A 27,715-nucleotide genomic window follows, 5' to 3' on the forward strand; every position below is an offset into this window, starting at 1 on the left:
TCAAATTTAAATTTAAACAACTTTATTTCATATAATATCACAAGCAAATTAGAATACAAAACACTTGATTTGTTCACAACAAAGTTTGCTCCTCTTGGCGGGAGAGAGACAGCATAAGGGCTATTGAAGGCGCTGGAATGATAACAAAATATTGTTAATAAGAAATAAAGAAAAAAATTTTAACATGCTCTAAATATAAACTAAAGTTTCTAAAAATTATATTCTTAATAATACTCAAGGTAGAAAACCGTTTGGTGTCAGTACAATGCTTGAATTGCCGCTCTTCAGAAGTCCCCGGATCAGCGCTAAATCATCGGGCGTTAGGGACCAGCCAGTTAGTTGACCCACGGACTGCAATTCCGGGCAACTGTCCATTAGTAACTAGAAACATATTCACAAAGATTAATTATTATACAAAAAGAAAGTATATTTTCTAGATATATACCTCCACGGACTGAACTGTAAGCTCTGGCGCCAAAGTAAACCACACGTCTTCCAGAACTTTAAAGTCATGCTGCATAAACATGCTGAAGAAAATACGTTTTTAAAAGGAATACTATGCAGGTGAAATTCACATTCTTCTACCTCATTATGTCCTCATCTGTAAAATCCACCGTGTCCACAGCCAATCTCTTGAGATCCGTGGAATTGCAGAGGAAGGCCTTCAAAGAACTGGTCATAATAGTGCTACTTAGGATCTCCAGACCCTCCAGCTGCTGGAACTTGGCGTGTCCTTGCCCATATGACAGACTATCAATCATATAGCAGTCGAGATCGATTAGCGAGGGGCAGAGACGAGCTAACTTTCCTAGTTCCAGGTTTCCCAAACCCTTTATCATCGTAAGATGTCGCAGGTTTCTGCCAATTGGTCTCTCCAGTAAGGGAAGTAACTCGGCCACCACGAATTTATAGATCTTCAGTTTCCGTAAATTCCGAGTGTGAAGAGCTCTCAAGCTTCCTGTCTTGGGCGAGTCCAAGTAAAGGGTCTCCAGCTTTGGACACATTTGCATGATCACCTGCAAGGTGGCTTCATCCGTGCCCGTGTCGTGGATGTATTTCAGGCGGCACTTAAATCGATCGTCGATATTATCGTAGATGAACTTTAGGGAAGCTCCGACGAAGGAGTAAGTCGAGAGGGTCTCCACTTGGGGACAGTGTTCTAGGATCAAGGCAATGTCCGAGTAGCATATATTCTCCTCTCCCGGCATTCCCACATCGACAACGGTCAGCGATTGTGAACAAACTCCTTTAGCCAGGAAATCTATCCCGATTTCTGTAATGTCTGTTTCGCCGGAGATGTCCAGGATCTGCAGGCGTGTGCAGCACTTTCCGATCTCCTCCAGCAACCTATCATTGGCAATATAGGGAACGTATAACTTAACCAGCTGATTGCACTTCCTGACTATGTCGTACATATAGTGCATGTGCTCCTCCTTCACCCAGATGCCCTTTATATTCAGAACCCGTAGTCCTGCTCCTTGAGCTGCAATCACCTAGAATGTGGAATCCATCAGAAAACCTCCAAAAACCTTAACACACCTTAATTACCTGTAGAATTTTCTCGTAGTAGCTAAAGGGAAATACTTCGGTCATCAGAAAAGTGACCCCGCAGTTTAGCAGCATCTGCAGGCAGGTGAAGCGCATGTTAGCATCCAGGTAATCCGAGCTCAGGATCACCCTGAGCAGGTCCTGGTATATATTCGGGGTGGCACCCAACTGGGCCAGGTACTCGTTTAGCTCCACCATAACGATGTTGATGTCCAGATGGACATCCGGAGCGTATTGCACATAGCTAATGGTAGAAACTAGCAGGTTGGCCAGTTCCGCCAAAGCACTGTCGCTCAGAGATCGCACACTGCACTTTTTCGACATGTCTCTGTTTTGGTTTTTGCTAATAAGTAAACAAAGTGCGACGCAGATACCGCTCGGAGAAGAGAATAGGAGAGTAGGATTTAAGTTCCTCGTGGTTACATCACTTGGAGAATAGTAAAATATTGTCTATTTCTCGGTTAACTATTGCAGTTTTCCCAACGTTTCTTGGTAACTTGTTTGAAATTTCAGCTTTAGGTGCTGATGTGTATATGCGACTATTTTATATTTATAAACAGAAATAGATTCTAAAATTATATATGCGATGGAAATCGTTTTTGCACGTCGCGGTCAACGAACGAACCAAACGAGCCAAAAGCGCGAAGTGAACTGAGAGCCATGGGACGCCAAAAACATTGTTTCCCTCACTTTGATATGCTCACAGCTGCGACAGGTTTGAGGGTTTTCAAAATGAACCGTTGCTCTCTAAAAATACTATAATAACAATTAAATTTACTATGGTATTAGAAATTATAAAATTAAAGAGTTTATTTTCCATATAACCTGGGACATTAGGCCCTAACTTGCACAAGTCTATTACTTTTTGACCTCAATGAAAAACAGAAAATGATATAGTTTCATAAAACTGATAATAGTTCATATTTTTTGCTATTAAGCCAGCCACATAATCTTATGTATATATGGTCTAAGCGTTATTATAAGTTAAGCAATATTTTAAATCAATATCGAAATCCGATTCAGGAATGAATTTGATCGTTTTTTAGAAGCTTGAAAATCAAACTGGAAATTCTTCGGATAATGATTGATTTTAGAGATTTTCGACTTTAAGATAACACTAAGAGAGCATTGATCCGTTCTTAGTAGAGATTCTAGGGCTGCAAGTAACTGGGCAGCTTCATGCGCATAAAGAGCCATGTAGTAAAGAAGGAGACCAGAATGAAAATGAATCCCATGGCGGTCAGCAGCAGGCGATTGAGGTTCGTCTTTCCCGGCGAGTGGGTTTGGTCCATGATAATAAATCCCAGACCACCGATGGTGAACAGGAAGCTGCTGGCTAGACCTTCCATGATGTATTGGCCATTGACACGGTAAGGCATGAAGGCCACAGGACGAGAATGTCCGTGCTCATCCACAGTGGCTCCCACACTTGGCGGCTCCACGATAACGTCGTATATAATGCCTGTGAATAAACAGTAAAATAATAAGTTTATCTTTTAAATTAATTAAAAATATAAACTCACCGCCAGTCACCAGAAAATAGGAAAACAAAATAACACTGAAGACAGCCATTGGCGAAGGCATTGGAATGCTAAATCTTCGTACTTTGATGTTTGGCGGCACCAGGATGTGAAAGGGTAGGTTATAGAGTGCCTCAATCATGATTTTTAAATGTTTTAATTCCTATTTATATTGAAAGATTTCTTTTTCGTGATTTTCGTGGCGATGTCGCAAAAGTTTGCCGGCGTAGGCGGAGATTGTTGTTATCTATCGGATAGCGGTGGACAGTTGGCCAATTATACGATGAATCGTTTTTAAATAGTTCATTTCCACCAGACATTTTCTATCGCGTTACATCTGTCTTGTCATTCACATGCCCAGACAGATCTTTATGTAAATTATAACTTATTATTTATCCTAATGTTCTTGAAGTATCAATATTGCACATTGTAAACGCTGTAAGACCGGCAATACCTTGACGGCATACGTAAACGGTCATACTTAGTGATGTCACGATTGTAGTCATCTTCTTCCAACTGCATAAGGGAAGAAGAAGATGTCCCCTAAATAACAAACAAAACGTAACTCCCGAACAAAATAACTTTAAATTGCATTGAAACAACATTTTTACGAGGATGGCAGATGCCAATATCCAAGGAGCAGGTGCGCTTAATAAATCCCGAAGCTTATCAAACGAATTTAATCAATTTTATAACAGGTAAACTGCCGGTAATAACGAAGAGGGTGCAAAACTTAGGGGACATGGGAATTTGGCAAAGATCTCGCGCCTACCACGATTTGATAGGCTATATAAACGGCACCAGTTCGGCGATTCAGGGGATTAAAACCACTGACGAGATGTTCGAGTCGGAAATGATAAAAAATCTATTGCGTCTATTCGATTTCCTCGAGAAGTTGGTAGAGCAACATCCACCGTTGGAGCAACCTCAGCGGTTTGGGAACAAAGCTTACAGAGACTGGGCTCAGGAAATGCGGGAACAGTTGCCGGAACTCTTAGAGCAGCTGTTGCCCGCAGCCAAAAAAAGGTACCAGAGCGAACTGGAACAGTACCTAATGGAGGCCTTCGGCAATGCCACTAGGATCGACTACGGAACCGGACACGAACTGTCCTTCCTGTTCTTCCTATGCTCCCTCTTCAAGGCGGAGATCCTGCAGGAACAGGACATCGTCAGTGCCGCCCTGAGGCTCTTTAATCGTTACTTGGAGTTCGTTAGGCAGCTCCAGCGCACGTACAATATGGAACCGGCTGGGAGTCAAGGAGTCTGGTCCCTAGACGACTTTCAATTCGTGCCCTTCATTTGGGGCAGCGCACAGCTAGCAGGTGAGTTTTATAATACTATTACCTAATATAACCTCCTAAATGTGTTCCTTTTAGTCAAAAGTCCCTTTGATCCTTCAAAATTCGTGGACGAGCAGATTATCAACGACTTCAAGGATCAGTTTATGTTCATCAGCTGCATCGACTACATCTGCAAAGTCAAAACTGGACACTTTGGCGAGCACTCCAATCAGCTGTGGAGCATCACGGATGTACCCTCATGGGTTAAGATCAACGCCGGTCTAGTTAAAATGTACCAGAAGGAGGTGAGGTTTATATATTTGGTTTACACTTCTAGTTTCACTCTTTCTTATCAACACACAGATACTTTCCAAGTTTCCGGTGATTCAGCACGTCTACTTCGGGGAACTGATGGCTTTCGAGGCGGTGTCCCCCGGCACAACGCTCTCCAACGCCCGCCTTGGTCATGTGGCCCCGCCGCCCTCCAAACGCATCTGCATTGGAACTTCGAATTTGGTGCCCCCGGTTCCAGTATCCGTGGCTCAACCCCCGCCCGTCGAATCTCTGAGCAGCGATCTTAATGTTGGCGATTCAAGTAGTGAGAGCAGCGACAGCAGTGTTGTACTACGTCCATCGACATCGTCGGTCTCTCTAGTGGCGGCTGCTGAAGGTTCAGGGGATAAGCCCAGCATTCCGGCCGAGGGCGAAGCCACCAAGAAAGAAGCTGCAGAGTAGTGGAGAAGGGCATTGATCTAACCTGCGTTACAAATTTCTTATTAATAGTGTTGACCCTTGGTCCAGTAAAAATTGTTTACACGAGTAAAAATTACTTTGCTTCCCTGGTTCTAAGGCGGGATCTACGAGGTACATATATAACTATTTAATTCCGAACTATAAATCTTGTATTTGCTACTAACAAAGTAGTCTGAGCTTTAAAATATCTTCTGGCGAGTAAATTCACTCCATTTAATCCTAATTTTTCATCCCCAAATTACCAAAACAAAAATGTAAATCTTAAGCCGACTTTGATGGTAACAAATGTACCACCAAATGTACCGGATACAGGCAGAAAAAACAAATCTGGGACGGAAGGAAAAGAAAAAAGAAAACAAAATCAATATGGCAAATGAGGCATGCAAATAGATGAACTTATAGTACATCAACTTATGCGGAGAGAACAGCTTAAAATAGGAGGAAATTATAACAAAAAGTAGAGGGAGGGGAAGAGTGGGAAAATGTAAAACAAAAAAACTTTTGTGGGGAGTCCTCCTGAAAGCATAATCATTTATTTTCGACACATCATTTATCAAACTGTGCGGCAGAAGCCAGCTTGCCACGCCTCCTCATTTCGTCACTTAAAAACTTCCTCCGGTATAGTTTTTTTATTTTTCTTATTTTTAGAGAAAAGTGGGTAGGCAGCGCATGCATTAAAACTTTGCCGACGCATTTTGATTGAAGACTTGGAAAAACATGAAAATGTTTGCTTTTCCTCCTTTGTTTCGGTGCAAAAAGTAGCAAAGAGCGACCAACTTCGGTCATGTTCATCAATTTGACCCGGCCCGCACTCCTGTTTTCTGAAATGAGACCGCTCTGGTTCTGGGGTTCAGTTTCAGTTTCAGTTTCAGTTTCGGTGTCGAAGTCGGTTTTGTGTTTTTGCAAATTGAATGAAATTTGCGGGAGAGCTGTCAGCAGGCGTTCGAACAAGGTCCAGAACATGATTGAAGGCCGGTGCTGTGATGGAGAGGGTTTTGGGGTGGACCTCTCAACTTGGTCGGCTGTAAAATGTGGCTGGCAGGGGACTGACAAGGTTCAAACCGAGATTTCGGTGTCTGTGACCTTTGTTACCTTGACCATTAAACTTCGGAATTCCGGGAAATCGGGGATAAATTTGAAATTAAATACGGATTTATTGTTACACAGTTAATGGACTGGAAGATATAAGAATGCTTCGTACTGACAAAAGTGTGCCTTGGGATATTTCAGATTTTATTCTTAGAAAGAATTTAATAAGAGTTTGAATTTTTTGAAACTTTTCGATCTGCAAAGGTAATATCTTGATATCCCGCTAATGACCTTGTGGTCATGCGCCCAGTTTTGTTTGGCCAACTTCCTGCAACTAATTACGTATAAAGCTCATACCCATCTTGACTTCTTGCAAAGAATTTTGCAAAGTTTAAGATTTGCCCAGTAAGTCGAGAAAAGGCAGTCGAAGCTTCGCAGGACTAAGCGGAAGTGGCTCTCAAACTGCAGCCAATACACATAACTGGCACAAAGTTGTCCCTGAAACTTGGAGTTTTTCGAACGGAAACTAAAATCTAGGATGGAGCAACTTTGACGTGTGGCGGGTGAAAATTAGTTATTGTCTATAGCAAAAAGTCCCGAAAACACTTTGAAAATATTTTTATATATTTATCAAAACAAAATTAGGTTTTATTTTAAGTTAAGTTTAATTTCGAAACAAACATTTTAGTTACGTTATTTGTTATATTTCTACTTATATAATAAAGGAAATTTATATTTAAATGTATCTTTATTTTTTCCAGTGCACTAAAATGGGCGGAAAGAATTCTTTGTTGCACTACCTCAATGAGGTAAACTTAGTTCTTGATCAAGTTTCGTGTTTTCTTGGCCAGAAGTCGACCGGTCGGAGGCTAGGTTCAAGTTTGCAACTTTGTGTGCGACATTGACCAGAGTCTACACCACTTGTACGTTTTCCATCACGTCCTCCAGGACCAAGATTTGCCCACTCCCAAATTAACTGGAGCCAAAATATGCGAGTGGCTTTTGGGGCTCTCTGTTTCCAGAGTCTGGTTCGGTTCGGGTTGCACAATGTTTTCCTTCTGTTTTGTGACTCCATTCACCATTTGTGTGTTTAACCAGCTGACGCCAGAAAACACCCACTCAGCTCTCTTTGGATTCCTTTATACCCGACAAGGACTCATCCCCCAAAACGAAAACAAGCCAAAATAATGAATACCAACAAGTTTTTGGCCCGACTTTAGATTTACAGAATGGTTGATATCCTTTAAATCTGTATTAATCAAATTAAGAGGATTTTCTTAATATATTTACATTATTTATAACAATATAATAGTTTTTTAAGTAATCAATAGTGCATTGTTCTACTAAAATCTCTTTTATTAGGAAAATTGGAAACATTATCCTTCTAGAGTCTATCATACCCCACGGTAATCATATACCCTTGGTGTTAAAAAGGACAACCAAAGAGTTAAACGTCCCTGAGCTGAACGCATTGTTGCTGCAGAAGTGACCAGAAGGAGATGGGACTGGAATCCAAAGTTAGTAGCCTGCCGTGTGGCCCCATCTGCTAGGCAGGAAAATAGAAAATGGGATGGCAGTGCGGCATATGCCTTTTCCAGTTTTTCATCGAGGAACAGGAACAAAAAGCGATTGGAAACCATAACTGTGAATTATGATTTGGCTGCTGATGTTTCGTTAAGCTAGAATTCTGAGAAATAAATCATTATAACGAAATCGAAAACTGTAAGCATTGTTAAGCATGACCTTAAGTCACTCATCGATACTGGCTATGAACATTTTTTTAATCGGAAATCTGTCTTCAGTAGTTTTAAATTGATTGGACATAAAACGTTAGTTAAGGTCAAACAGGGATTGAGTGAGCTTTAAACGACTGAGACTGGCAGCTCAGCCACTTTAACAATTATTCCAAGTCTCTCCCCTATTTCTAACCACTTGAGAGCCATCCTTAATACTGTTGGAATTACGAAGATTAGCGCTAATTTCCGACTACCAACTGCGGCTCTCTGGCCCCTTAACCCCTGGCATTCCCCGCTGTTCGCTTAACCCGCCAAGTCATCAAAGGTTACAAATCACTGCCAGCTTCGCCCAACTTAAAATATTAGCCCAAATGGTTTGAGGAAAACTTCGTCATGCAAACATGACTTGGCAGGCTTCAGGCATTAGAGGGGGGTGGTGAGCCAAGTGGGAGAAGTGGGTGGTAGCTGTGGGAAATTCAAGAGCGGCGGATGCGAACGCATCTGAAATGTGCGCTGCAAATTGCAGCTTCTTCTTCCACCTTGGGGCTTTTTATTTCAGATGCTTTTCTGGCTGCTTCCTGTTTGGGAATAGACAGCTGCTATGCAATCCACCCAGAGTCGGGTTAAATTCCCCCATTATAAATCTGTCCCAATACTTGTGTTTGCTCTACGGATAGTTCCTACACGCCGAAGGAGGTGAATCATTTTTGACAGTTTCCTGTATTTTCATTTCAATATTGCGTCGCATTGAAAAACAATATTATTATAGCCTTGATTTAAATATTTAATGGAAATTTATAATGTTATTTCAATTTCTTAACCCCTTTCCTTGTCTAAAACCCACTTACGCCCCTTAATTCCACCAAAGTTCTTAACCCTTGTCAATCCTCTAGGTTCTGCCGTGGCTCCAAGAGATTACATCCCATTGATGTGTGTGTTTGGCCGCTGGCCAAAATGTGGGCAAAAGCTCCTAAGTCCTGGGTCCTTCGTTTTATTCTTCCTGCGAATGGCTGGCCATAAAAAGTGCGCGTGTGCGTAGTTTTTTCCTTTGCTCTACCTCCGAGTGTTTGTTTTTAATAACTTTTGCCATTTTCTTTATGTGCTTTACGTGCGTGTCCTTAGGGTACCGTGTTCAGGACCTGGTCAGGTGCCTGCCTTATTAATTAGGCCACAAAATGTCCCGAAATGAGTCCCAACAATGTTGTCTGGGGTTATTTCGAAATGGCAACACTTGAAAGCCGCAGCCATTTGAATAAGCATGAATAAAACAGAGAATAAAGTGCCGGAAATTGGGTTTATCCGGAATATATTTGTAATGCATTTAATGTACATTTTAATTTGGTATTTACGAAGATATATAAGAGCTATCTTATTCACCCAAATACAGTTTAAAAGTTCAGTGTAGCCTCTTTGCAGAAGTTTTAGACATTGTTATACCTTGTAGTAAAATGCATTCTTGCTGACAGATTCTGCAACAAAATCTGCAGTTACCGTGAAATATTCTCCATTTAAGGTCACATTTTCCACCATTTTTGGCAGCAACGAACTTTGAAAATTCAGAAACCACAGCAGTCCCTTCAGCGGATCTGAGTGTGTTGACATTTTTATGTGTGCCTGAGTTTTCTTAGATTTTTTGCTTTGTTTTCGCATAGTTTTGTTTTCGAACTTTTTCGGATGCCAGGCAGAAGCCCACAGCGAAATATGCTCTCTTGCACGAAGGCCCCGAACGGCATTCAAATGCACAATTGTTGTCGCCTCGACGGCGTTTGGACTTCCTTCTCGTCCTGGTTCCCCATTTCCCTGATCCTTTCGCCTCAACAGCTTGTGTGTGCACTTTGTTGTCCTTGTTTTCGGCGATGTTGTCGGAGGGTGGGCGTTGTTATACTCAGAGAAATATGTCTATTGTTATTATTTTATAAAGTTAGAACTACTGCTCATCAGAAAATCAATTAGACTGTTAAATAAATACATTATTCATGCAAGCCCACACTGCGAATGCGTGATATTTTTTGACAGAGATTGAAAATTCAGATAAAAGTTTTTATCCCAGTGCATACTAAACATCCGGTTGCCTTTGGTTCCGCAGTGGGCACTTTCTCCTTCTCCTTCTCGGTTCTGCTTTCTGCTGAGCTGCTCCTTGATGCTCCTGCTTTCGCTGCTTTTTGGGCGTGATGCTGTCGCTCAACTTCCGCTCGAATAGAGTGAAAAATAGCATTTTAGTGGGCACAATTCGCCAGGGGCCAACCTGCCCACGCTCTTTTCTCTTCCGCTTCATCCGTCCCCTTTCTGGATTGACAATACACATGCACCGGAAGTGGAGAAAGGGTGCAGTGGCAGCCATCTTGATCTGAGCTGTCAGCCGTTAAAGGCTCGCCAGCCATCTTGCTCTAACCAAATTAAATACTACAATTTACCATGTGTCTGACTGAATGCGTGTGTGTGAGTTTGGTAATTGCGAAAGTTGCCAGCGAAGTTTGTCAGTTATAAAGGGAATTCATATGAACGCACACACTTCTACACTGAGGGTAAATGAGGTTGAGGGCGATGTAGTCTTCCTTTTGTTCAAATAAATACTTAAAAAACATAAATAAATTTGGATAGTTTTTAAACATTTGCTCTATTTGAATACTTCATGTAAATATTTATATTTCCATCATTTTTTTGCAGTGCCTGAGCTGCATTGGTGTGTTATTTTTTATGCGTTGACTGTGCAAAGAAAAGTGCAGAAATTGCAAACGACTTAAATAAGCAAACAGAAGCGAAAAGCTTACACACACTCTCACTCACACACACTCAGAGAGAAGCTGACACACTCCCACATATGCAAATACACCGTACATGAAGGAGGGTTCCTTTACGACCTCCTCTCCTCTTAAAAAAACACATTTTTCGCGCTTTGCTACTTAAATAAACTACTTTTTACTACTGACTGGCTTTTACAGCCGTTGTTCTTGTTCTTGTTGTTGTTGTTTGGGCCTTACTTTTTACTGATATTTTTATGTTTGGGGCATAAATGTTGTTGGCATTGTTGTTCTTCCCATTTTTTAGATGCTTACTAAGTTGAGCATTACTTTTGGATGACAACACTGTAGTTAGAAGTTCCATAAAACTCACACGAAACTCTGCCCTTTTAATTAATTGGTAAAAAGTAAAAATAAAGTTCTAGAGCTTGAAAAATCCTAAAAACTTTTGATAAAAACACGTCACCTAAATTGAATTTTGACTCTTTTATCGAAAAACGTTGCTGTTGGGTTCATCTAAATTTCAAATAGCTGCGACCATGTGAAATTTTAATTTCGCTCACAGCTGTCCACAGGTAAAAAGTGAACCCAACCACTAACCACATTTTTGCTCTCAACTTTTTTCTAGAAAAAATGTGGATCGCTCCGAAGAGCAACAAATCAAAGTGCACTTGAATGAATTTTTCATTGTTTTTGCTATCGGGACAACTTTAAAGTTTAAACTGTCCCCCCGGCGGACATCTAATCAGTCAAAGAGTTGGACCAACTTCGGTCCACTGCACCCACATAGTCCCCGCCTGCAATTGTAACTTTGAGCCCGGAGTTTCCTCCGATTGCGTAACTTTGGGGGGCTGTTAAAAAACCCAACAACTGGCGGCTTTCCAACTCGACTTCCAAGTGCGTTTGACAGTCGTTCGAGGGCTGAAAGGCAGAGGCCTCAAACAATTTTCACATTTGTCCTGGATAAAGCGGAAAAAGGGGTCTTTCCACTTTCAGAGAGGTCAGCGTCATGCTGTAGAATATGTCTTTGAAGGACCAACTATCAAACTAGTGTTACAATATCATGAATAGTTTTAAGCTTAAGGACATCAAAATACAAATATGTTAAATAAATTTAATTTCCTTTGTAAATCGCGCTAGAAGTTTCAAAAGTGGTCCTATAAACCACACAACCACTTTCTTTTCCAATTGACTAGCAAGAGAAGGTCCTTAAATTGTTATCCTATTAGGAATAGCGGTTGCCTTTAGTGAACCGATTTAGGCACTCGTAATTAAGCTGACCACACTGCCATCGGTGCGCCTAGCCAAAAACCACAGAAGCGTCAACGACACTTGCGGGTGGGCCATTTGGCGAGGGAATCGGTGAGAAGCAGGCGAAAAGTGCGAGAAAAGCGGGAAAATTAGTGGGGATACGAAGCTTTTACTGTTGCCCTGCGCACTTAATTGGAATGCACTTGAAGTGCTCCTGCAGTTGGAACAGAGACTGCTGCAAAAAATTTCAAGCACTCGCCGGCGAATTGGCTGACGATTTTATTTCCTTTTCACCACCCACAGGGCCAATTACCAAAGATCGGAATTACCACAATCCCCCAGCAGTTGGCAACTTGGCCAGCGAAAAGATGAAGTTGGTTAAGGAAGAGGAGGGAAAACCACTTGCCATAATCCTTTTCAATCAACTACGGCAAATCAGAGAATCAGAGCGTCAGAGAGTCCTGGAACTGGAATCAAATTCCATTTGATTTCGTATTTATATTCAATTTATTCTAGATATTTGCTGCTCTATGCAGCATTTTCCACTTCGATTTGCTTTCCTTTGGCTTGGCTTGCGCTTTTTTGGCCTTCGCCTTTGCCAAAAGGGAGATGGAATCAAGCTCAAAACTTGTGCATTTCATTTTTGTTTAGTACCAAATTGAATCGGATTCGATTGGGGAGCTGCAGAGCTAGTATCAGATAGGTTTTTCCCAACTTTAACTCAGATGCTGCTGCTGCTGCGGCGCGCTAATGTAATGTAACAGAAGAAATTGCCGCATTCTGATCCCATAATTTATGGGCTTAACCAGCCCACAGCCATTTTAAAAATCGCTTAGCGTTCTGGCACAAATGAAACATCAAAGATTTACGAGCCATGATTAAGGCATTTTGCGGCGCCCTAACAACAAAAGTGCTAGAAACAACGGCTGGAAAGCGTGGAAGCCTCAGCATCTCGTCCTTCTGGAAAGGGGGTGAGTGCAAGTGTTTCTGGGTAAAGTGTTGAGCTGAAAGTGAAATTCCCCTTTTTATTTATTGAATGTGTTAAGCAGAGGGAGACTACTCGCAGGGAGGGACTACTCCTTTCACTCTGTCAGTTACTGAAAGTGCTCTGCTATCCAGCACGCTGTGAGTAATTGTTCGGTTTAATTGTGAGCTGTGGAAACGTAGGGAAAATAAAATGTCTTTGTCACTTTTTTTTCACTCGTCGTATTCTCTTGATCGATCGAAATTTAAAGTCAGTTTAAAAGCAATAAGCACAGAAGTGGGTCAGAAAAGAGGCCCTGTATTAACGTGAAAGATATTGTTGCCTACTTTTAGGTATATCATAAAATAAAAAAATTTCATAAAATTAAAAATCTAGAAAATTCTCAGAGAACTTACTTCTGCAGACTTAATCTAACTAAAAATTCTGTAAAGTACAAATTAAAGTAATTCCAGTTTTAGGGATTTGCCACACGTCTTAGTTGAGCCCCAGTAAATCCACTCATTGTTCCAGGCCGACATAAGGACTTTATTTGTAATTAACATGAGCTTTGTGGGCTCACATCTTCGCCAGGGGCCATTACTCATGGTACTCTTTAATTATGCTGGCCAGAGACTTTCCTCCACTTGCTCAATCCAGTCGAAAATCACTCCATGTAACATCAAGCCATATCGTTGCCTGGGTGTGAGAACCCAATTAAGAGGCGCTTATTGCAGGGCAACACCGAAGTCGATCCCAAAGCTGATAGCGTACAATTTGTGAGGGCATCTCTGGGGGATTCCCCCGGCCACAATCACATCAACTCTTGGGCGATTTGCATTTTTTGTTTATTTGCGGCGCGAATCCTTTGGAGGCTTATAGTTTTGTAATTGTTTCGGGACGGACCCCCGCCGCCTTTCTCTGCTATTTTTGGAGTGATTTCGATTGCGTTATCCCTACTCTCGGCACTGCTTTAAATTGCTGGGGGCTAGCACCGATTTTTATTCTGTATTTTTCCGTGTTTTTCTGTTTCTGCGCAATTTGCATTTTGCGAAACGGCGGGAAATTGGGCGCTCCGGAGCGTGTGAATAATGTGTGAGCTTACCCAGCTTACTGGCTCCGAAATCCGGAGGCTGCCACTCGGGAGCCGTTCCAAAATGATTTGTAGGCATTTTAATCTAATTAATGTTGTCGCGATGGAGGCATCAGAATACACTGGAATGAATTTCATTTTATTAAAAATTGTATATAAAAATATCAAATAAAAAATTTTGAAAAACAAGTTTTCATTCCTTTTTATATTCCTTCTCAATTATACATTTTGGTTTATAATTTGATTAATTATATTTATCCCTTTTTAACCCTTTTTTACTCTGTATTGCGAAGCAGAAAATGTGACGTGGAATCCTAAAAATGCACATTTGCGCCCCATTGCTAATTGTCTAGCCAGTTTTGTTCCTCCTGTTTCGCCCTTCGTCCTTCGTCCTTCCTTCATTTCTTGCACTCTTTAACTTTGTTCTTACCCAGCCATTACGCGCACTTGTCGTCGGGGTTGTCATTATGCTTTCATGGCTTTAGTTTTGCCCTGGCCATAAGTTTTCTAAAAAAATAAGAAATATGAATACAAAAATGGCCAAAGGGTGTTTGGGGGGTGCTAGGTGGTGGAAAGGAGTCAACTGGAGCGAAGCTGCTGATGTCTTAACGACTTTCTGGCAAATAGGAAAAGTTTTGGACAACTCTTTAAATCTGTTTTCCTCTATTGCTAAAATGGGAAATAAAAACAACAAATCGCTTTGGATTCTAAACTGAAAACAAGGATTTGAAAATAATTACAGACCCTTAAGCAACCAATGAAATTCTTTTACTTTCTTCACTCTTAAAGATCCACCATGCCCTAACATATAATGCATTGAAATTAAATCTTTGAAAAGGGCATCACATAATTTGAACTTGCTGAAGTTTGTCCCTTTAATTAAAACACTTTTTTAGTTATTTATTTTTAAGAAAGTTATCATAATCGACCCCATTTTTGCCTCGTAATATCATTCCTTGCATTTATTTTCGCACTCCTGAATGCTATCGAAGGCAGCTCCATCGGTATCACATGCAATGAAGGTCCTTACTGAACACTCGTTGCTCCAAGGTCTGTATCCAATTTTCTTTACTATGGAGTTACATACCCCGACGGCATATAACACGTTATCGCAAATGGCTAACATTTCAAAATACATTCATTGGTTTAAAGTGTCCCACTAATAAAGTTAAAGTTACTTACGATCTTTCACAGCCCAAACAGACCCAAGTAAGGAACAAAGTAAGAAGGCCATTGAGGTTAGACGCATCCTAAGATCTTTTCAGCTTGACTGGCAGGGAACGACTTAAAAGCTGGAATACCAAATTAGTTTTCGTTTGTTAATATATAATATTAGCCACGGCTAATTAAATTTTTCGAAGCATTAAAAGACGTAGATAGAGACGTAATAAGGCTTCTTTATTAACCCTTTTGTTTAAATCTTTCAGCTTTACTCCTTGCACTTAGCTTCGCAGGCTTCAATACTATCGAAGAAGGTCCCTTCGGCGTAACATCCAGCAACGCCCTCTGTCCTGCAGAAGTTTTTACTGGGCGTGTAAACGATTTTTGTTATCCACATTTTGCACAGGCCGACGCCTCGATACTTAACACCGCAGCTTGCTAAATTAAATGAAAAATAAAGTTTAATAAATAAAAAAAATTTCCTCTGGTTATACTCACGGTCCTTTAAGGCCATTACCAACCCACATAGGGAAAACATTAGGCAGACAATGGAAAATAGTTGCATTTTAAGACCTTTTATTTTTGACTTTCAGGCAACGACTAAAAACAAAACCACTTAAGAAACTCTTTTTCATTATTAATATTGATATCCGTTACAAATATACTTTAAATTAGGAATTTTCATGCTTATTAAAAGACAGAATCACCTTTTCATAGAACCTTTTTATTGTAAGTAAGTTTTTAAGTAAGTTATATAACATTACTCCTTGCACTTTGCTTCGCAGGCTTTTATACTCTTAAAGAAGGTCCCTTCGGCTGAACATCCACTAATGTGCACTGTCTTGCAGACGTTTTCACTGGGTATGTAAACGATTTTTGTAATCAACATTTTGCACAGGCCGACGCCTCGATACTTAACACCGCAGCTTGCTAAATGAAATGAAAAAGAAGTATTAATACTTGCTAAATATTATACTTCGACTATGCTTACGGTGTTTTAGGGACAAAACGCAACTGAATAGGAAAAATATTAAGCAAAGAATGGAAAAGAGTCTCATTTTTGGTGTTCTTGGGGCAGGAGTTAAACCTTTTCTTTTGACTGACAGAAGAAGACTAAATGTGAGTATTTTTTAGGTATCTTCCACTGAAGAATTGCTTTGTGGCCATTACTAGCAAAAGTCTGCTAATTATACCCGCTATTCATGGAGTTCAACGGCCCATTGTTTTCCTGCCAATTCATCTTGCAACAGAAACAAAACACTTGTTTAAACTCCATCTCTGGCAATTTTAATTGTTTTTTATATATAAAATAATTTAATATTACATTCCCCTGTACACACCCCCTTTATACCCTTTCAGTACACTTTTCAAGATCTACTAATATTCCTTGTATATTAAATATATTTTTTATGTTGCCAATTTCCTTTTCTGTTTACTTCTTTTTGATGGGGATCGAAAACAATTCCATGTGGATTTCCCCTGACTTTTCGATTGAAAGCGAGCATTTGATACGCAATTTCAATAAGCAGATGATAACAACACTTAACCCCCCTACAGCCTGCCCACCTGCTACCCCATTCAACCCTCGACAACCAGGTGATTGTCTTTTTCGAGTCCCGGGGCATTATTGCGAAAAGCTTTGTGCAAATTTTCTCATATTTCCTCGGTAAGCTCTCCTCGAGGACAACCCAGCTCAAGACGAAGAAGGCAAACAGCATAAAGCAAATATAAATATGCTAAAGGGGGAAAATTCGAGAAGAAAATACATTCCTATTTGCTTTTTATACCTACGTTTTTTGCCTTTCGCCCCAGTAATTGTTATTTGATACACACAAAGAGCGAAAAGTCGTATTATTTCGCTTTCGGCACATTTGCACTGGCTACACTGCACTGCCAAAAAGAAGGCTTAGAATGCCAAACGCTGCGTTGCCATGAATGTTTTCTATTAAGGCCAAGTCCGGGCCATAAGCGAAATTCAATTAAAAACTTCAAAAGCCTCCTAACAATTTCCAACTGCAATTAGATGAGAGAAAACACAAACACACGCTCACTGATTGCACTGAGAACCAGATACAAATGCAATATGTACAGATACAGATACACGAACGCAGCTGAGATACAAAAACTTCCCTTTGGCAAAGTTTTAGCTATTATGTAACAAAACGCAGCTGAAGGCTGCAAAACTGCAATCCATACGCCGCCCCTCGCCAATTTCTATAGCATCTGGCCCAGATTTGGAAAAACTATTCCAATGGCTACACTAAAACTGAAAGTTATTTAAATGGCAAGCTTAGAAGTGCATTGGATTAAGTAATACTAGGAATTGTTTAACGAAATATCTAAATAAGTTTCATTTTTAGGGAATATCATTCTCATTTTAAGATATTTTGTTAAACTGATAACAGAAAACTTTGCCTCGATGTGCACTGTGAAAACTTGTAGTCATAGAAAAGAACATATCCTCTCTGTTTCTGGTAACCTAACTTAATTAGAAACTTTACATAAACAAACTCAGTCCAACTTTAAATGAAAAGATGGAAAAGCAGTTGATTATGATGATGAAGATACACAGGCTTATCAAAGTTGCTGAGCTAGAAAAGAACTTATGAGTGGGTTGTGTTGGTTAATAATAATTATTATTCCACAATATTTCAAACCTTGCTTAGAGTTATGACCACTTTGAATAAAGACCTGACTAAAGGGATTTGTGTTTATTGACAAGTTTAAATACCATTTGTTATTTTTTAATCGGCTTTGTAATGTTTAATTCCATAGATATAGTTAGAGTTATTACAGTCTCGTAAAGTTAAATCGGAATATTTTTGATTTTTATTGTCGATTGGCCCGACAAGCTGCTGCCAACTGACCTCCCACTGAATCATAGATTAAAATTGTATTTCTCTGGGTGATTTTTATGGCGATTTGATAGCCTCGAAGTGATAAATAATAATAACGTCAGAAATAATTGCCAGCCTCGCATTTCCACTCGTGAATGCTTTAAAGTCCCGACAGGGAAATGGGTTGGGAAAGTGTGTTATCCCGTTGTTCGATTTATTACCCCCTCAACTCTTCATTTTGTCATTTGTTATATGTTTGCCAGAACGGATTTATGTTGCCCCTGTCAGGGGTTTCATTATTATTTGTTTCCCAAACCCATTTCACAGGACCCGCTCCCAGGACCCGCTCGCTCATTCGCAACTTTGCGGCATTTGGCATTTGCATTTTTATGGCAACACTTTCAGGGGCCGCAATTATTTCCCCATCTCGAGTCCTGCGAACCGAACATTTTATTGCTCCTGCATCCGCAGCCCCGTGTGCGGCCCTTTATCTCCTCGTTGTTCCGGCAGAGAGGGGTGCTGTTCGGCTGAGGACGAGGCATCAACAGTCATTTGGCAAATATATTGCAGTCACAACATCGCATATAACACATCAATATCCGGCACGGCACGGCAACGCCCACCCACACACACACATTCCGCCCCTTTCCACGATTTACACATAAACAGAAGCAATAAGCGAACGAAGGGCCAAGGACGAAGGCAAATTGAAAACGACAAAACAAAACTGAAACGCTGTGAAAATACGAGGATGCTGTGCCGAAATGTAGGTATTGTCATGTTCTGCTGGAATTGAGGGGAATATTTGATAAGATTTTCTATCTTTTTTCCAATTTGAAACAACATTTAAGATTAGGCTTAGGCTAGCTTTGGGAGTTTGGTGTTTTTGGAAAGAGGAAATTACTCAAAAAATCATTGAAAAGGATTTCTTATAATTTTTAATAAGTGCTAAGGACTGAGGAATTATCATTAATCCTTTTCCTTATTTAATTAAAAGTTAGATCACTAGAAATTAGAAATAGTCTTATATACCCTAAAATCCCTGTATGCCCCTTAACTGAAGTTCGAAGCGAGTAAAACAAAAACTTGCTGTAACGGATATCCGGTTTTTCAGCATCTGACGGAAGTTGTTGTCCCTCTCTCACACCCATCAAGAGAGTGGAGGTGGCGCACTGATAACTTCCCTTTCATTTTTGAGCCCGTATTTCGCTTTTTTTTAATTCTTTTCGCTCCGGCGAAGTGTTGTATGGACTCTGCAAGATCTTAATTTCGATATTGATGTCAAATTGTCGCTTGGTTTAATTAAAAAAAAAATCCACAGAGTGCAGGAAAAGTGTAAAAATGAAACAAGGCAACTGTGCTGGGCCCATTTTCTGTTGTGGGTTTTCCTTTTTATTTTTGCGCATTTCTGCATTGTGTTTTTGTCCCATAACTTCCGAGTGGCTCGATTTAAGGACCAACACGTCGTCGCCTGGTCCACACGGGTCCGGTTCCCCGTGCTGCAGCCTGAAAATACTTGCAGCTTAAAGATGCAGCATTTGACTACACAAAAATGCTAAATTTTAAGGAATTTGCCTTATTTGTGATGGAAAAAGAACATATTTCATTTGCGAAAACATGTGCTTCCAATAATTTGATTTATGTCCGATTGCCTACCACAAACTCAGCCACAAAAATTCCCACTGCAGATGTCTACGCAGCAGAGAATGCCTGACCCATATGCATACTATAAATTAATCCACATGAAAATGGTCCAATTCATCAGTGGCATTTGAGTTCATCCACAGCAATGCAGCATTCGATAGACTTTGGGATTTTTTCACTTGTGATTTCTGCTACCGAAAGTCCAACATACATTATTGATTATAATTTAAAATTTATTTTGCTTGCATGCCAGGAGGACGACTATGACGATGATGATGTTGCCAATTGTTTTTGGCTTCCGTTCATTGGGGAGCTCTGGCTTCCATTCTGTCTGCCATTTCAACGCCAATTCGCTTTGATGGGTAATGAATGATGCAGGGACTCGATTGTCGGTGCTATCAAATATTTATGAATTAAATGGAAAATCATCGAAAGGATAAGCCCATCGGTGTGGTGAAGGGCTATAATGGAGCATCCTATGATTGTTGTCGAAACAAAAGTAAACAAAGTTGTGAGGGAAAGAGATTCCTAGAATAGAAACAAAGGGTTTTATGAGTTCTGGCTGAGATCACATGGGTATTTAGCTGACTTGTTTTCAGTTTGGCCTTGTAAAATATTACTCAAAAGTGTTTTTCTCTCTTCTCGCATTTTGTAAACTTATCTGGAAGGCTGGGGAATACAATTAAGCGAGCGAAAATTGAAATACGCAATGTGCAGTCAACGAGGTATTATCCGAAATAGTACCACAAAAATATTCACACAAACTGCACACAAACTCGGGGCAAACTTTGTAAGTAGCCCGGCGAAAAGGACTTGGGCCGTGCCAAAGCAGCAGGATGCTGGAGTAACTTCCTTCTCGGCTTGTCGGTGTGCCTTAGTTGGTTTAACTGGTAATTGCAGTTTCGAGGGGGGCGCAAAGGCGAGAATTGCCCCAAAAAGTGGCCAAGAAAATGGGTTCGCGGAGGGGTATACTAAGGAATTATAGCCTCTGACCTCGGCAGCACAACTCAATTTTATTTGGATACTTTCGCAGGCCAATTTAATTTCTTGAGCTAAGTGCAGGGAGGAGCTAAGAAAGGCCTCTATTAAATGCTGTAATTCTGTAAGTTTACCCAAAAGATTGTCTTACAATTTTGACATGGACTTTCCCATATATCATATCCAGAATCCCTTCCAAATAATTGATTCAATTCTGTATTCCTGGCTCGTAAAACTATTTGCCAAAAATAAAAAAACACGAGGCTGGTGGAATGCTTGGACTGTGTCTCAGAAAAAAGTTCGAGCTGTAAATAAAATATAACCATTTGGCACACTAACAGTATGTGGCATGGAAATCGTGCCAAGCGAGGTCAAAATCTGACTCTCCGCTTTTCGCCCTTATTTTCCCGTCAGTCGCTTTGTCTGAGAGCAGCGTACGTGGACCAGAAAACGGGAAAAAAAATTTCCTCGCTCGGAACTGGCTTTAGTTGTGACCCAATAATGGCACAACAAAATGGAATCCCTTTACCAATTCATGTTGCAAAGTTGTTTCCCTGTTTTGTTTTCCATTTTTCCCATTTCTTGGCTGCCAGCCCTTTGAGGATGTTTCAATTGGGAGCTGCCGTCGAGAGCATGTGGCCTGGGTCATTAAAATCATATGCTGCCCTGGTCAAAAACTGGCAAATTGCTGGGAATCAGATAATGTTGGCTTGACAGCTAACCAGAAAAGAAATGGAAACAATCACGCACACTCTTGGCAGGATAAGAAGGTTAAGTTTGGGACGAGTTAGGCTGAAAGATACCCTTTAAAATAGGGAAATTTCTTTCTGAGATTGGTCAATATCAGTTGATACTCTGATTACTAATATTATTTCTGATCTGTTTTCCGTACAACAAAGTAGTATCTGACCAGGAAGAGGCACCTATAAATACACTTTCCCTTTTAGGCTTACACCACTTCGAAATCCCAATCAACCCCACTTACTGAGCCAGCTAAAGTAGCGTTTATTGTAATGGATGGGCTTTGTTAGAAACTTTCCAATATCTGTTGGTCGTCGGAGAAGGAGGAGGTGGGGTAAATTCCGCACAAATGTGCTCATGTTCATCCTGGCGAGGGTCGAGGGCAAGTAAGTGGAGGCCCCCGACATTATGTTTGTACCTCATTCTGTGGCCACACCCCCTTTTTGGCCATTAGTGGGCGGCGGTGAACCTGCTGCCCGGCGGTGTGCATTCAGTTTCATGACGTCATTAGCGTTAATGGCTGTCCATGTGCATTATGCACAGGTTTAAATATTCATTCTGAATTCATTTTTTGTTTAATGAAAAGTTACACGACCTGCAAATGAGCAGCGACTTGCATTGGAAATAATGAGCCATAAAGTGTTTGCCATTAAAGTTGCGGTCTGAAGATGGTAATGAGGTAGAGGGGGCGGTGAGTGCTGAATGCTGGTTTTTGGGTGTGGTTTTCCATTCGCCTTTCATCGAATAGTTGAAAGGATTTGGCCCGTCGTCATGACGGCCTTTGTTTCCACTCTGTTAGCCAACTGGAGATAAGGGATTAAGTTCCACGTGGCTTTCTGCGAGGATCCTGACTTTCCACGCTCGCCCTTATCAGCTCTGAACTCCTGGATTTCGGTTAGTCATTAATGAGGTGATGACACGAGTGTGGTGTGTGGGTTCCAGGGCGAGGGGGACATTTTCATGGCGTTGTCCTGACGGCATGCGATTTCATAATGAATTTAAGCCAAGCGATAACAATCTGTTGAGCTTGCGGAATTTTAAATAGAAGGTTGGCTTTCATGATTTCCCAAAGACAAGTTAAGATTACGAAATATGTTTGAATGGGGCTAAATTTAAGGTAATTTTATGGTAAGCCCTTTAAAAATAATTTATAAAACTAGAAGCTTATATGCTAGTTACATGTTCAGATCTTTATAACGCTGTTTACATGGGAAATACTTACTGCCCATATTCTCTTTTATAACGAACAGCAGAGTCGGTTTAATCAGCTGCTTGATTGGCATTAAACAGCTCATTGCGTGGACATCTAGCTGTTCATCTCCTCCTGCACTTTTATAACCCTTTTACGTTTAACACGCTTGCCACACTAGATGTTGCAGCTGAACATGGCTGCCATACTTCCTCTTTAAGTCCTCAAATGGCCCACTTATACTCCGAAGAGAAAGCCAACTTGCATGAGCTTAGTCAGCGCTTACACGCAAAACTCGCACACATCAGGCAGTCGGGGAAATCGTACCAGGACTACATTCAACGAGGCATGCAAAATGACACCGAAATGAAATGCGCAAACAACAGCGGTGAAACAGGGCCAGCAACTATTTGGTCTGACTAGGGCTTTAGTTTTAAATTATTCTGCGCAATTTTATTTCGGTCTGGCCAAGCCTTCCCAGAAGGTGTTAATCAAAAAGCCGCTATGTCCCTCATGATAAATGTTCGGACAGCCAAATACCTTGTGGGAGTGGGAGTGGCAGTGGTCAAGCCCTTGAGGTTTCCCCCTGTTCTGCATCAGGTTTTCCCTGGAAAGTTGGGTAATTTTGAATTTCGTTGCATAAAAAGTGGCAAATTAAGCCTTTAATATTCCCATAAACACCTAAAAGAGTCTAAATACCTTTATTATTTACCAAAAACTAGAATTTAACTTTAATTTAAATATGTTATTTAATGATTTGGGTCACATTAAAGTGCCAGTTTGTTTGCAGATTTACCAAAATTGGCAAACGCTTCACAAGAATTAATTCCTTTTCCCGCCACTTGAATTCCCGTTGGAAATTCGGTGATGCTGCCTGAGTTTGAATTGCTCATCAGCAATTGAACTAGTTCCCCAAATCGCACTCGAATGCCCGCAGTTTCATAAGTTCCGGCTTGGCCTTGTTTTGCGGTTAAGTCCCTATGCCACATGCCCCGAAAAGTATGCCACGTTGTTGCCGCTGCAAAATATCACTTTTTACGCTTTTTTGCTGCCTGCATTTTATGGCTCTGCACTGTGCGAGTGTGTGTGTGCAAGAGACACGTAGTGTGTGTGCGAGCGAGAACGGCATAGAGTAATTGTTACATGCATTCAAGTTGACTTGCTGCGGTTTATCTGCAGTCCAGCCCCCCTCTCAGCCCATATACATTGGCAATTTAATGCCACGACAATGCCATATTATTAGTTATCCCTGCCACCCCACTCTCCCCACCTCTAGCCCACTGCCACGCCCCCTGTGAAGCCGAGTTGTGCATAATAAATTAACCGCATGGCCGGTTCGAGTTTTGCTCATTAAAGCGCATTTGTATTTAGTTGTGCATAAAACATTAAGCGAAAATGAGCCAACGTGACCAGGACAAAGCTCGTGTCCTTCCGAAATGCTGCATGTATGTGCGTGTGTGTGTGTGTGTCTTGCATATTCGTACTGGTGAGCGTGCGTGTGCGTAATTACACATGTATCCTGGCTGGCCACTCGAAACGAACTCATTTCCATTCATATTTATACGGCAAAGTGAGAAGATTGCCATCGATCGTGGCATTCAACCAGCTCCTGGGGGATCCCCTGTAATTATGTGATTAAAACGCTCTCGATTGGTATTGATTTTAAATTGAATAAACTTGTAATTAAGAGAGAGTGCTTCTGACGGGAATGGGCCAAGGGATTTCATAGATTTGGGGCACAATATTCGGCATTGAGACAATGTAAAGTGTAATTGGTCATGTTTGCAGGAAAGAATGAATAGTAGATCCTCAATCCATTTGTTATATTTTTTAAAAATATCCTTCTCCCACTCCACAGAACAAATCGCCCCTCATATTATCGTCCCATAAGCATAACCATAACTTATCTCCTGTTTACGAATTCCATTCACAGACACAAAAAGCAGCCATATAGGAAAAGAAAGCCCTAAATGTTATGATAAACTTTATTGCTGGAGTCCTGTAGTCCATGGTATTATATGAATGAAAATGCAATTTATTTGCTAAATACCGGAGAGGAGGAGCATGACCTTACGAAAGCCACAACTTTTTTCTGCCCCGTCACATTTGCTTAGGCATTCAGTGGGAAAAACAATTTAAACTTTCATTACAGTCAACACATTTCGGCCCCACACATTTGGCCTCTTGGGCGACACTCATTCATAAATGCGTCGCTCTCCATGGGAGTGCGAGTGGGGTAATTTTCCAGCTGCTTCACATCCTTGAGCTCGCCTTCCTCCAGGGTTTTCGGTTGCTCTCCTTTTCATACTTTCGAAAACTTATTGTACTCTACTGAAGGAGTATGTAGTTTTTCTAGGGGATGTGAAGGAAAAGCGGATAGGTAGGGTAGGTCATAAAGAATGTGTGTCAGTTTGCAATATAAAATACTTTCAGAATTTAAAAAATATTAAAAAATCATTAAGCCGCGTAGAAGAGTATCTAAAATATCAGCACTTTTAAGCAGCTTTTTTTTCACCGTCTTGTGTGAAATTTGCCGGATTCTTGTGGCATCTACTGCAGTAGTAGTTGTAGTGGTGTTGAGTAATTTCCAGCAACATCTGCGGACAGCCTTTGCGTTTCCGCTTCCCTGGCACCCTTCTCCGACTTCCGCTTCCGCTTCTTACTTCTGCTGCTTGCTGCTTGCTGCTCGCCCTTATCATTATTGCTCATCAAGCGTTTCTAATGAAGTCGTAAAAATTGAAAACTTTCAAAGCATGTGAGCGTGTCCTTTATCTCCTTGCCACCCGCCCCCTACCATCACCCCCAGTCTCCATGTCCTTTTTGTGGCGTTGCGGCTTATGTGTTTTGCTTTATTGCCTTCTCCTTGTTTTGGTACACTTTCCCGCCCGTCATTTTAGCCAGGCTTTTTTTATGTCTGCCCCGCCATTAAATGTTTATTTTTCAGCGGTTTTCCCTCGCTGTCTTTGGATTCCGTTGTATACTTTCCGCATTTGTTGTGCAAACTCATATAATCAGCTTTAAGCTCTCTATGCCTGCAGCTTTATGGGCTGGCACACGCCAGCAAATATTTGCCAGCAAGCTCGGCTTGTTTGTTCGGTCTCGACCGCTCTCGATTTAATGCTAATTTGGTGTTTCAGTCTCGTAAATAATTACAATTGCCCTAGGAATTGTTTAATTTTAGTTTGGCTGCGACACCTGTGCAAAGCACATCCATGCTGGTCTGCAAATACCAAAATGATTATCTTAATTAAAGGTGTCAATTTACATTTGCAAATTTGTATTAGTTTTATGCTAACTTCATTTGCAATTATTTTGTCTCATTTTTGTGGCTGTTTTGTAGGAGACATTAAAGTAGATTTAAGATCTGCCTTACCTAAGCTTCTTTTGTCACAAAAATGTCACTTTTTATTGAAACTTTTTATAAATTATAAATCTGATCATCTAAATTTTAAGTTCCAAATCAAGGAAGTTCCTTTTCCTACCTTCGCTATGGTGTGTCGCTTCAATCCGTTTTACATTGGACCCACGCCTCCGAGTTGCTGTACGGATCTTAAGCCCGAATGCGATGCCCAACTTGCTCGCCAGATACAGGGTATCAGGAGCCTCGACCTGTCAACGAAGAGTGCGGCAAGGTGACCAAAAAAGAAGCCAAGGAGAGCAAATGTGTTCCTCCGTGCAAGGAAGCCCCCAAGAAGGAAAAGAAGGATAAGTCCGAGAAGAAAGATTCTAAAAAAACTAAGAAAAATTAATAAATGTTTTTATAAAAATATTTAACATTCTCTTTAAAATATATTAAATTTAATTATGAGATCCAAGACTTGGCTTAATAAAATTCAATTACACTCGGCTCATACATACAAACATGAATCCATCTATGGACCATATCAAATCAAAGTCAACCGCAAATATTTTCAAATTGAATTTTCCCCATAAGAAAATGGCAAGAACATGAAGATGCGGCAATAAAAACTCAATAAAAGGCAATAAAATACGTATATAGAAAAATATGGCAGAGCAGCAGACTACAAACAATTTGTACAAGTTAACGTTTTCTCTCCAAAAGAATTTTCTTTCTTCATCTTTATTTTGCCGCTCTGCCCGCTTTTCCGAGTCCTTTGGCTCTATGGAGCTCACTAATTTCATTTGCCACCCACTTTCCAAGGCGCCTGAAAGGGGAGGAGAGCTTGTAATTGATTTCATTAAATCATTTGCCAAGCCAAGGAGAACGCAAATTGTTAGACAATAGGAAATTACTGAATTAGACCCGTTTTTCCCAACTCCTTTTCCATTTTGACAAGGAAAATTCAGGCAGAACAACGTGTCCTACCAGTTATTGCATGTGTAGCGCATTTTTCTTATTTTTCGATTTCCCATTTGCATTTTTCTTTTGCATTTGTTCAGCTATTTGCTTGCGGCTACTCAGTCATAAACATTTTTCTTTGCCAATTTCCGTTGGAAAATGCAAAAGCGGGAAAAGGATATTCAGAAACTGGGGCTTCAGTTGTTTACTGAAGTTCAGTTAGTACTGGCAAGTTCCATATTCCCAGAACTTGCCAGTATTGATTTCAATAAATATAAATATAAATATATCAATATAAATTGACTTTTTAAGTGTGGTACACAGTTCGACGGGTAATTTAAATACGAACTCAACAAGATATAACATTCCATGATACGATCATATTTGGCTTTGTAATGAGGAAAATACTGATATTTTGAGACTCAAATCGGGACAGAGCGATTTTCGCATGTTTAGAAAGGGGTAACATCATAAAATTTTACGAAAAATATGAAAAAATGGACTTTTTAAGTGTGGTACACAGTTCGACGGGGAATTTAAATACGAACTCAACAAGATATAACATTCCATGATACGATCATCTTTGGCTTTGTAATGAGGAAAATACTGATATTTTGAGACTCAAATCGGGACAGAGCGATTTTCGCATGTCATAAAATTTTTCGAAAAATCTGAAAAAATGGACTTTTTAAGTGTGGTACACAGTTTGACGGGGAATTTAAATACGAACTCAACAAGATATAACATTCCATGATACGATCATCTTTGGCTTTGTAATGAGGAAAATACTGATATTTTGAGACTCAAATCGGGACAGACCGATTTTCGCATGTTTAGAAAGGGGTAACATCATAAAATTTTACGAAAAATCTGAAAATATTGACTTTTTAAGTGTGGTACACAGTTCGACGGGGAATTTAAATACGAACTCAACAAGATATAACATTCCATGA

The 27,715-nt window shown here is 40.5% G+C and overlaps 6 protein-coding genes across 8 annotated transcripts; 2 read left to right on the forward strand and 4 right to left on the reverse strand.

Moving 5' to 3' along the window:
* Positions 1-5: 5 nt before the first annotated feature.
* On the reverse strand, positions 6-2,245 carry LOC108110722. 2 transcript variants are annotated; one of them, XM_017219907.2, is made up of 5 exons: positions 1,549-2,245; positions 586-1,493; positions 446-527; positions 265-381; positions 6-132 (listed from the first exon to the last, which is right to left on the reverse strand). In XM_017219907.2, the coding sequence occupies exons 1-5, from the start codon at positions 1,870-1,872 to the stop codon at positions 121-123; spliced, it is 1,443 nt and encodes a 480-aa protein (XP_017075396.2). In that variant the 5' UTR covers positions 1,873-2,245; the 3' UTR covers positions 6-120. The 2 variants fall into 2 exon arrangements, with proteins under 2 accessions (XP_017075396.2, XP_017075395.2); XM_017219906.2 differs by having other exon boundaries at positions 235-381.
* Positions 2,246-2,333: 88 nt separating this feature from the next.
* Positions 2,334-3,305, reverse strand: LOC108110726 (putative oligosaccharyltransferase complex subunit CG9662). Its single transcript, XM_017219912.2, has 2 exons — positions 3,072-3,305; positions 2,334-3,010 (listed from the first exon to the last, which is right to left on the reverse strand). The coding sequence occupies exons 1-2, from the start codon at positions 3,208-3,210 to the stop codon at positions 2,700-2,702; spliced, it is 450 nt and encodes a 149-aa protein (XP_017075401.1). The 5' UTR covers positions 3,211-3,305; the 3' UTR covers positions 2,334-2,699.
* A 217-nt stretch (positions 3,306-3,522) lies between these two features.
* Positions 3,523-5,174, forward strand: LOC108110724 (serine/threonine-protein phosphatase 2A activator). Of its 2 annotated transcripts, none has more exons than XM_017219909.2 (4): positions 3,523-3,711; positions 3,767-4,390; positions 4,445-4,653; positions 4,724-5,174. In XM_017219909.2, exons 1-4 carry the CDS (start codon positions 3,684-3,686, stop codon positions 5,081-5,083), a joined length of 1,221 nt encoding a protein of 406 aa, XP_017075398.2. In that variant the 5' UTR covers positions 3,523-3,683; the 3' UTR covers positions 5,084-5,174. The 2 variants fall into 2 exon arrangements, with proteins under 2 accessions (XP_017075398.2, XP_017075397.2); XM_017219908.2 differs by having other exon boundaries at positions 3,533-3,711; positions 4,712-5,174.
* A 10,117-nt stretch (positions 5,175-15,291) lies between these two features.
* On the reverse strand, positions 15,292-15,659 carry LOC108110640. The gene is made up of 2 exons (XM_017219739.2): positions 15,572-15,659; positions 15,292-15,511 (listed from the first exon to the last, which is right to left on the reverse strand). The coding sequence occupies exons 1-2, from the start codon at positions 15,636-15,638 to the stop codon at positions 15,342-15,344; spliced, it is 237 nt and encodes a 78-aa protein (XP_017075228.1). The 5' UTR covers positions 15,639-15,659; the 3' UTR covers positions 15,292-15,341.
* A 174-nt stretch (positions 15,660-15,833) lies between these two features.
* Positions 15,834-16,131, reverse strand: LOC108110644 (kunitz-type serine protease inhibitor homolog beta-bungarotoxin BF B2 chain). Its single transcript, XM_017219745.1, has 2 exons — positions 16,065-16,131; positions 15,834-16,003 (listed from the first exon to the last, which is right to left on the reverse strand). Exons 1-2 carry the CDS (start codon positions 16,129-16,131, stop codon positions 15,834-15,836), a joined length of 237 nt encoding a protein of 78 aa, XP_017075234.1.
* A 9,746-nt stretch (positions 16,132-25,877) lies between these two features.
* On the forward strand, positions 25,878-26,211 carry LOC108110632. The gene is given in 2 exon segments (XM_017219731.2): positions 25,878-26,024; positions 26,027-26,211. Coding segments are annotated over 2 exon segments (258 nt in total). The 5' UTR covers positions 25,878-25,951.
* Positions 26,212-27,715: the final 1,504 nt, after the last annotated feature.

This window comes from Drosophila eugracilis, unplaced genomic scaffold (genome assembly GCF_018153835.1).
Source record: "Drosophila eugracilis isolate 14026-0451.02 unplaced genomic scaffold, ASM1815383v1 contig_2152, whole genome shotgun sequence".
Classification (NCBI taxonomy): Eukaryota; Metazoa; Arthropoda; class Insecta; order Diptera; family Drosophilidae; genus Drosophila; species Drosophila eugracilis.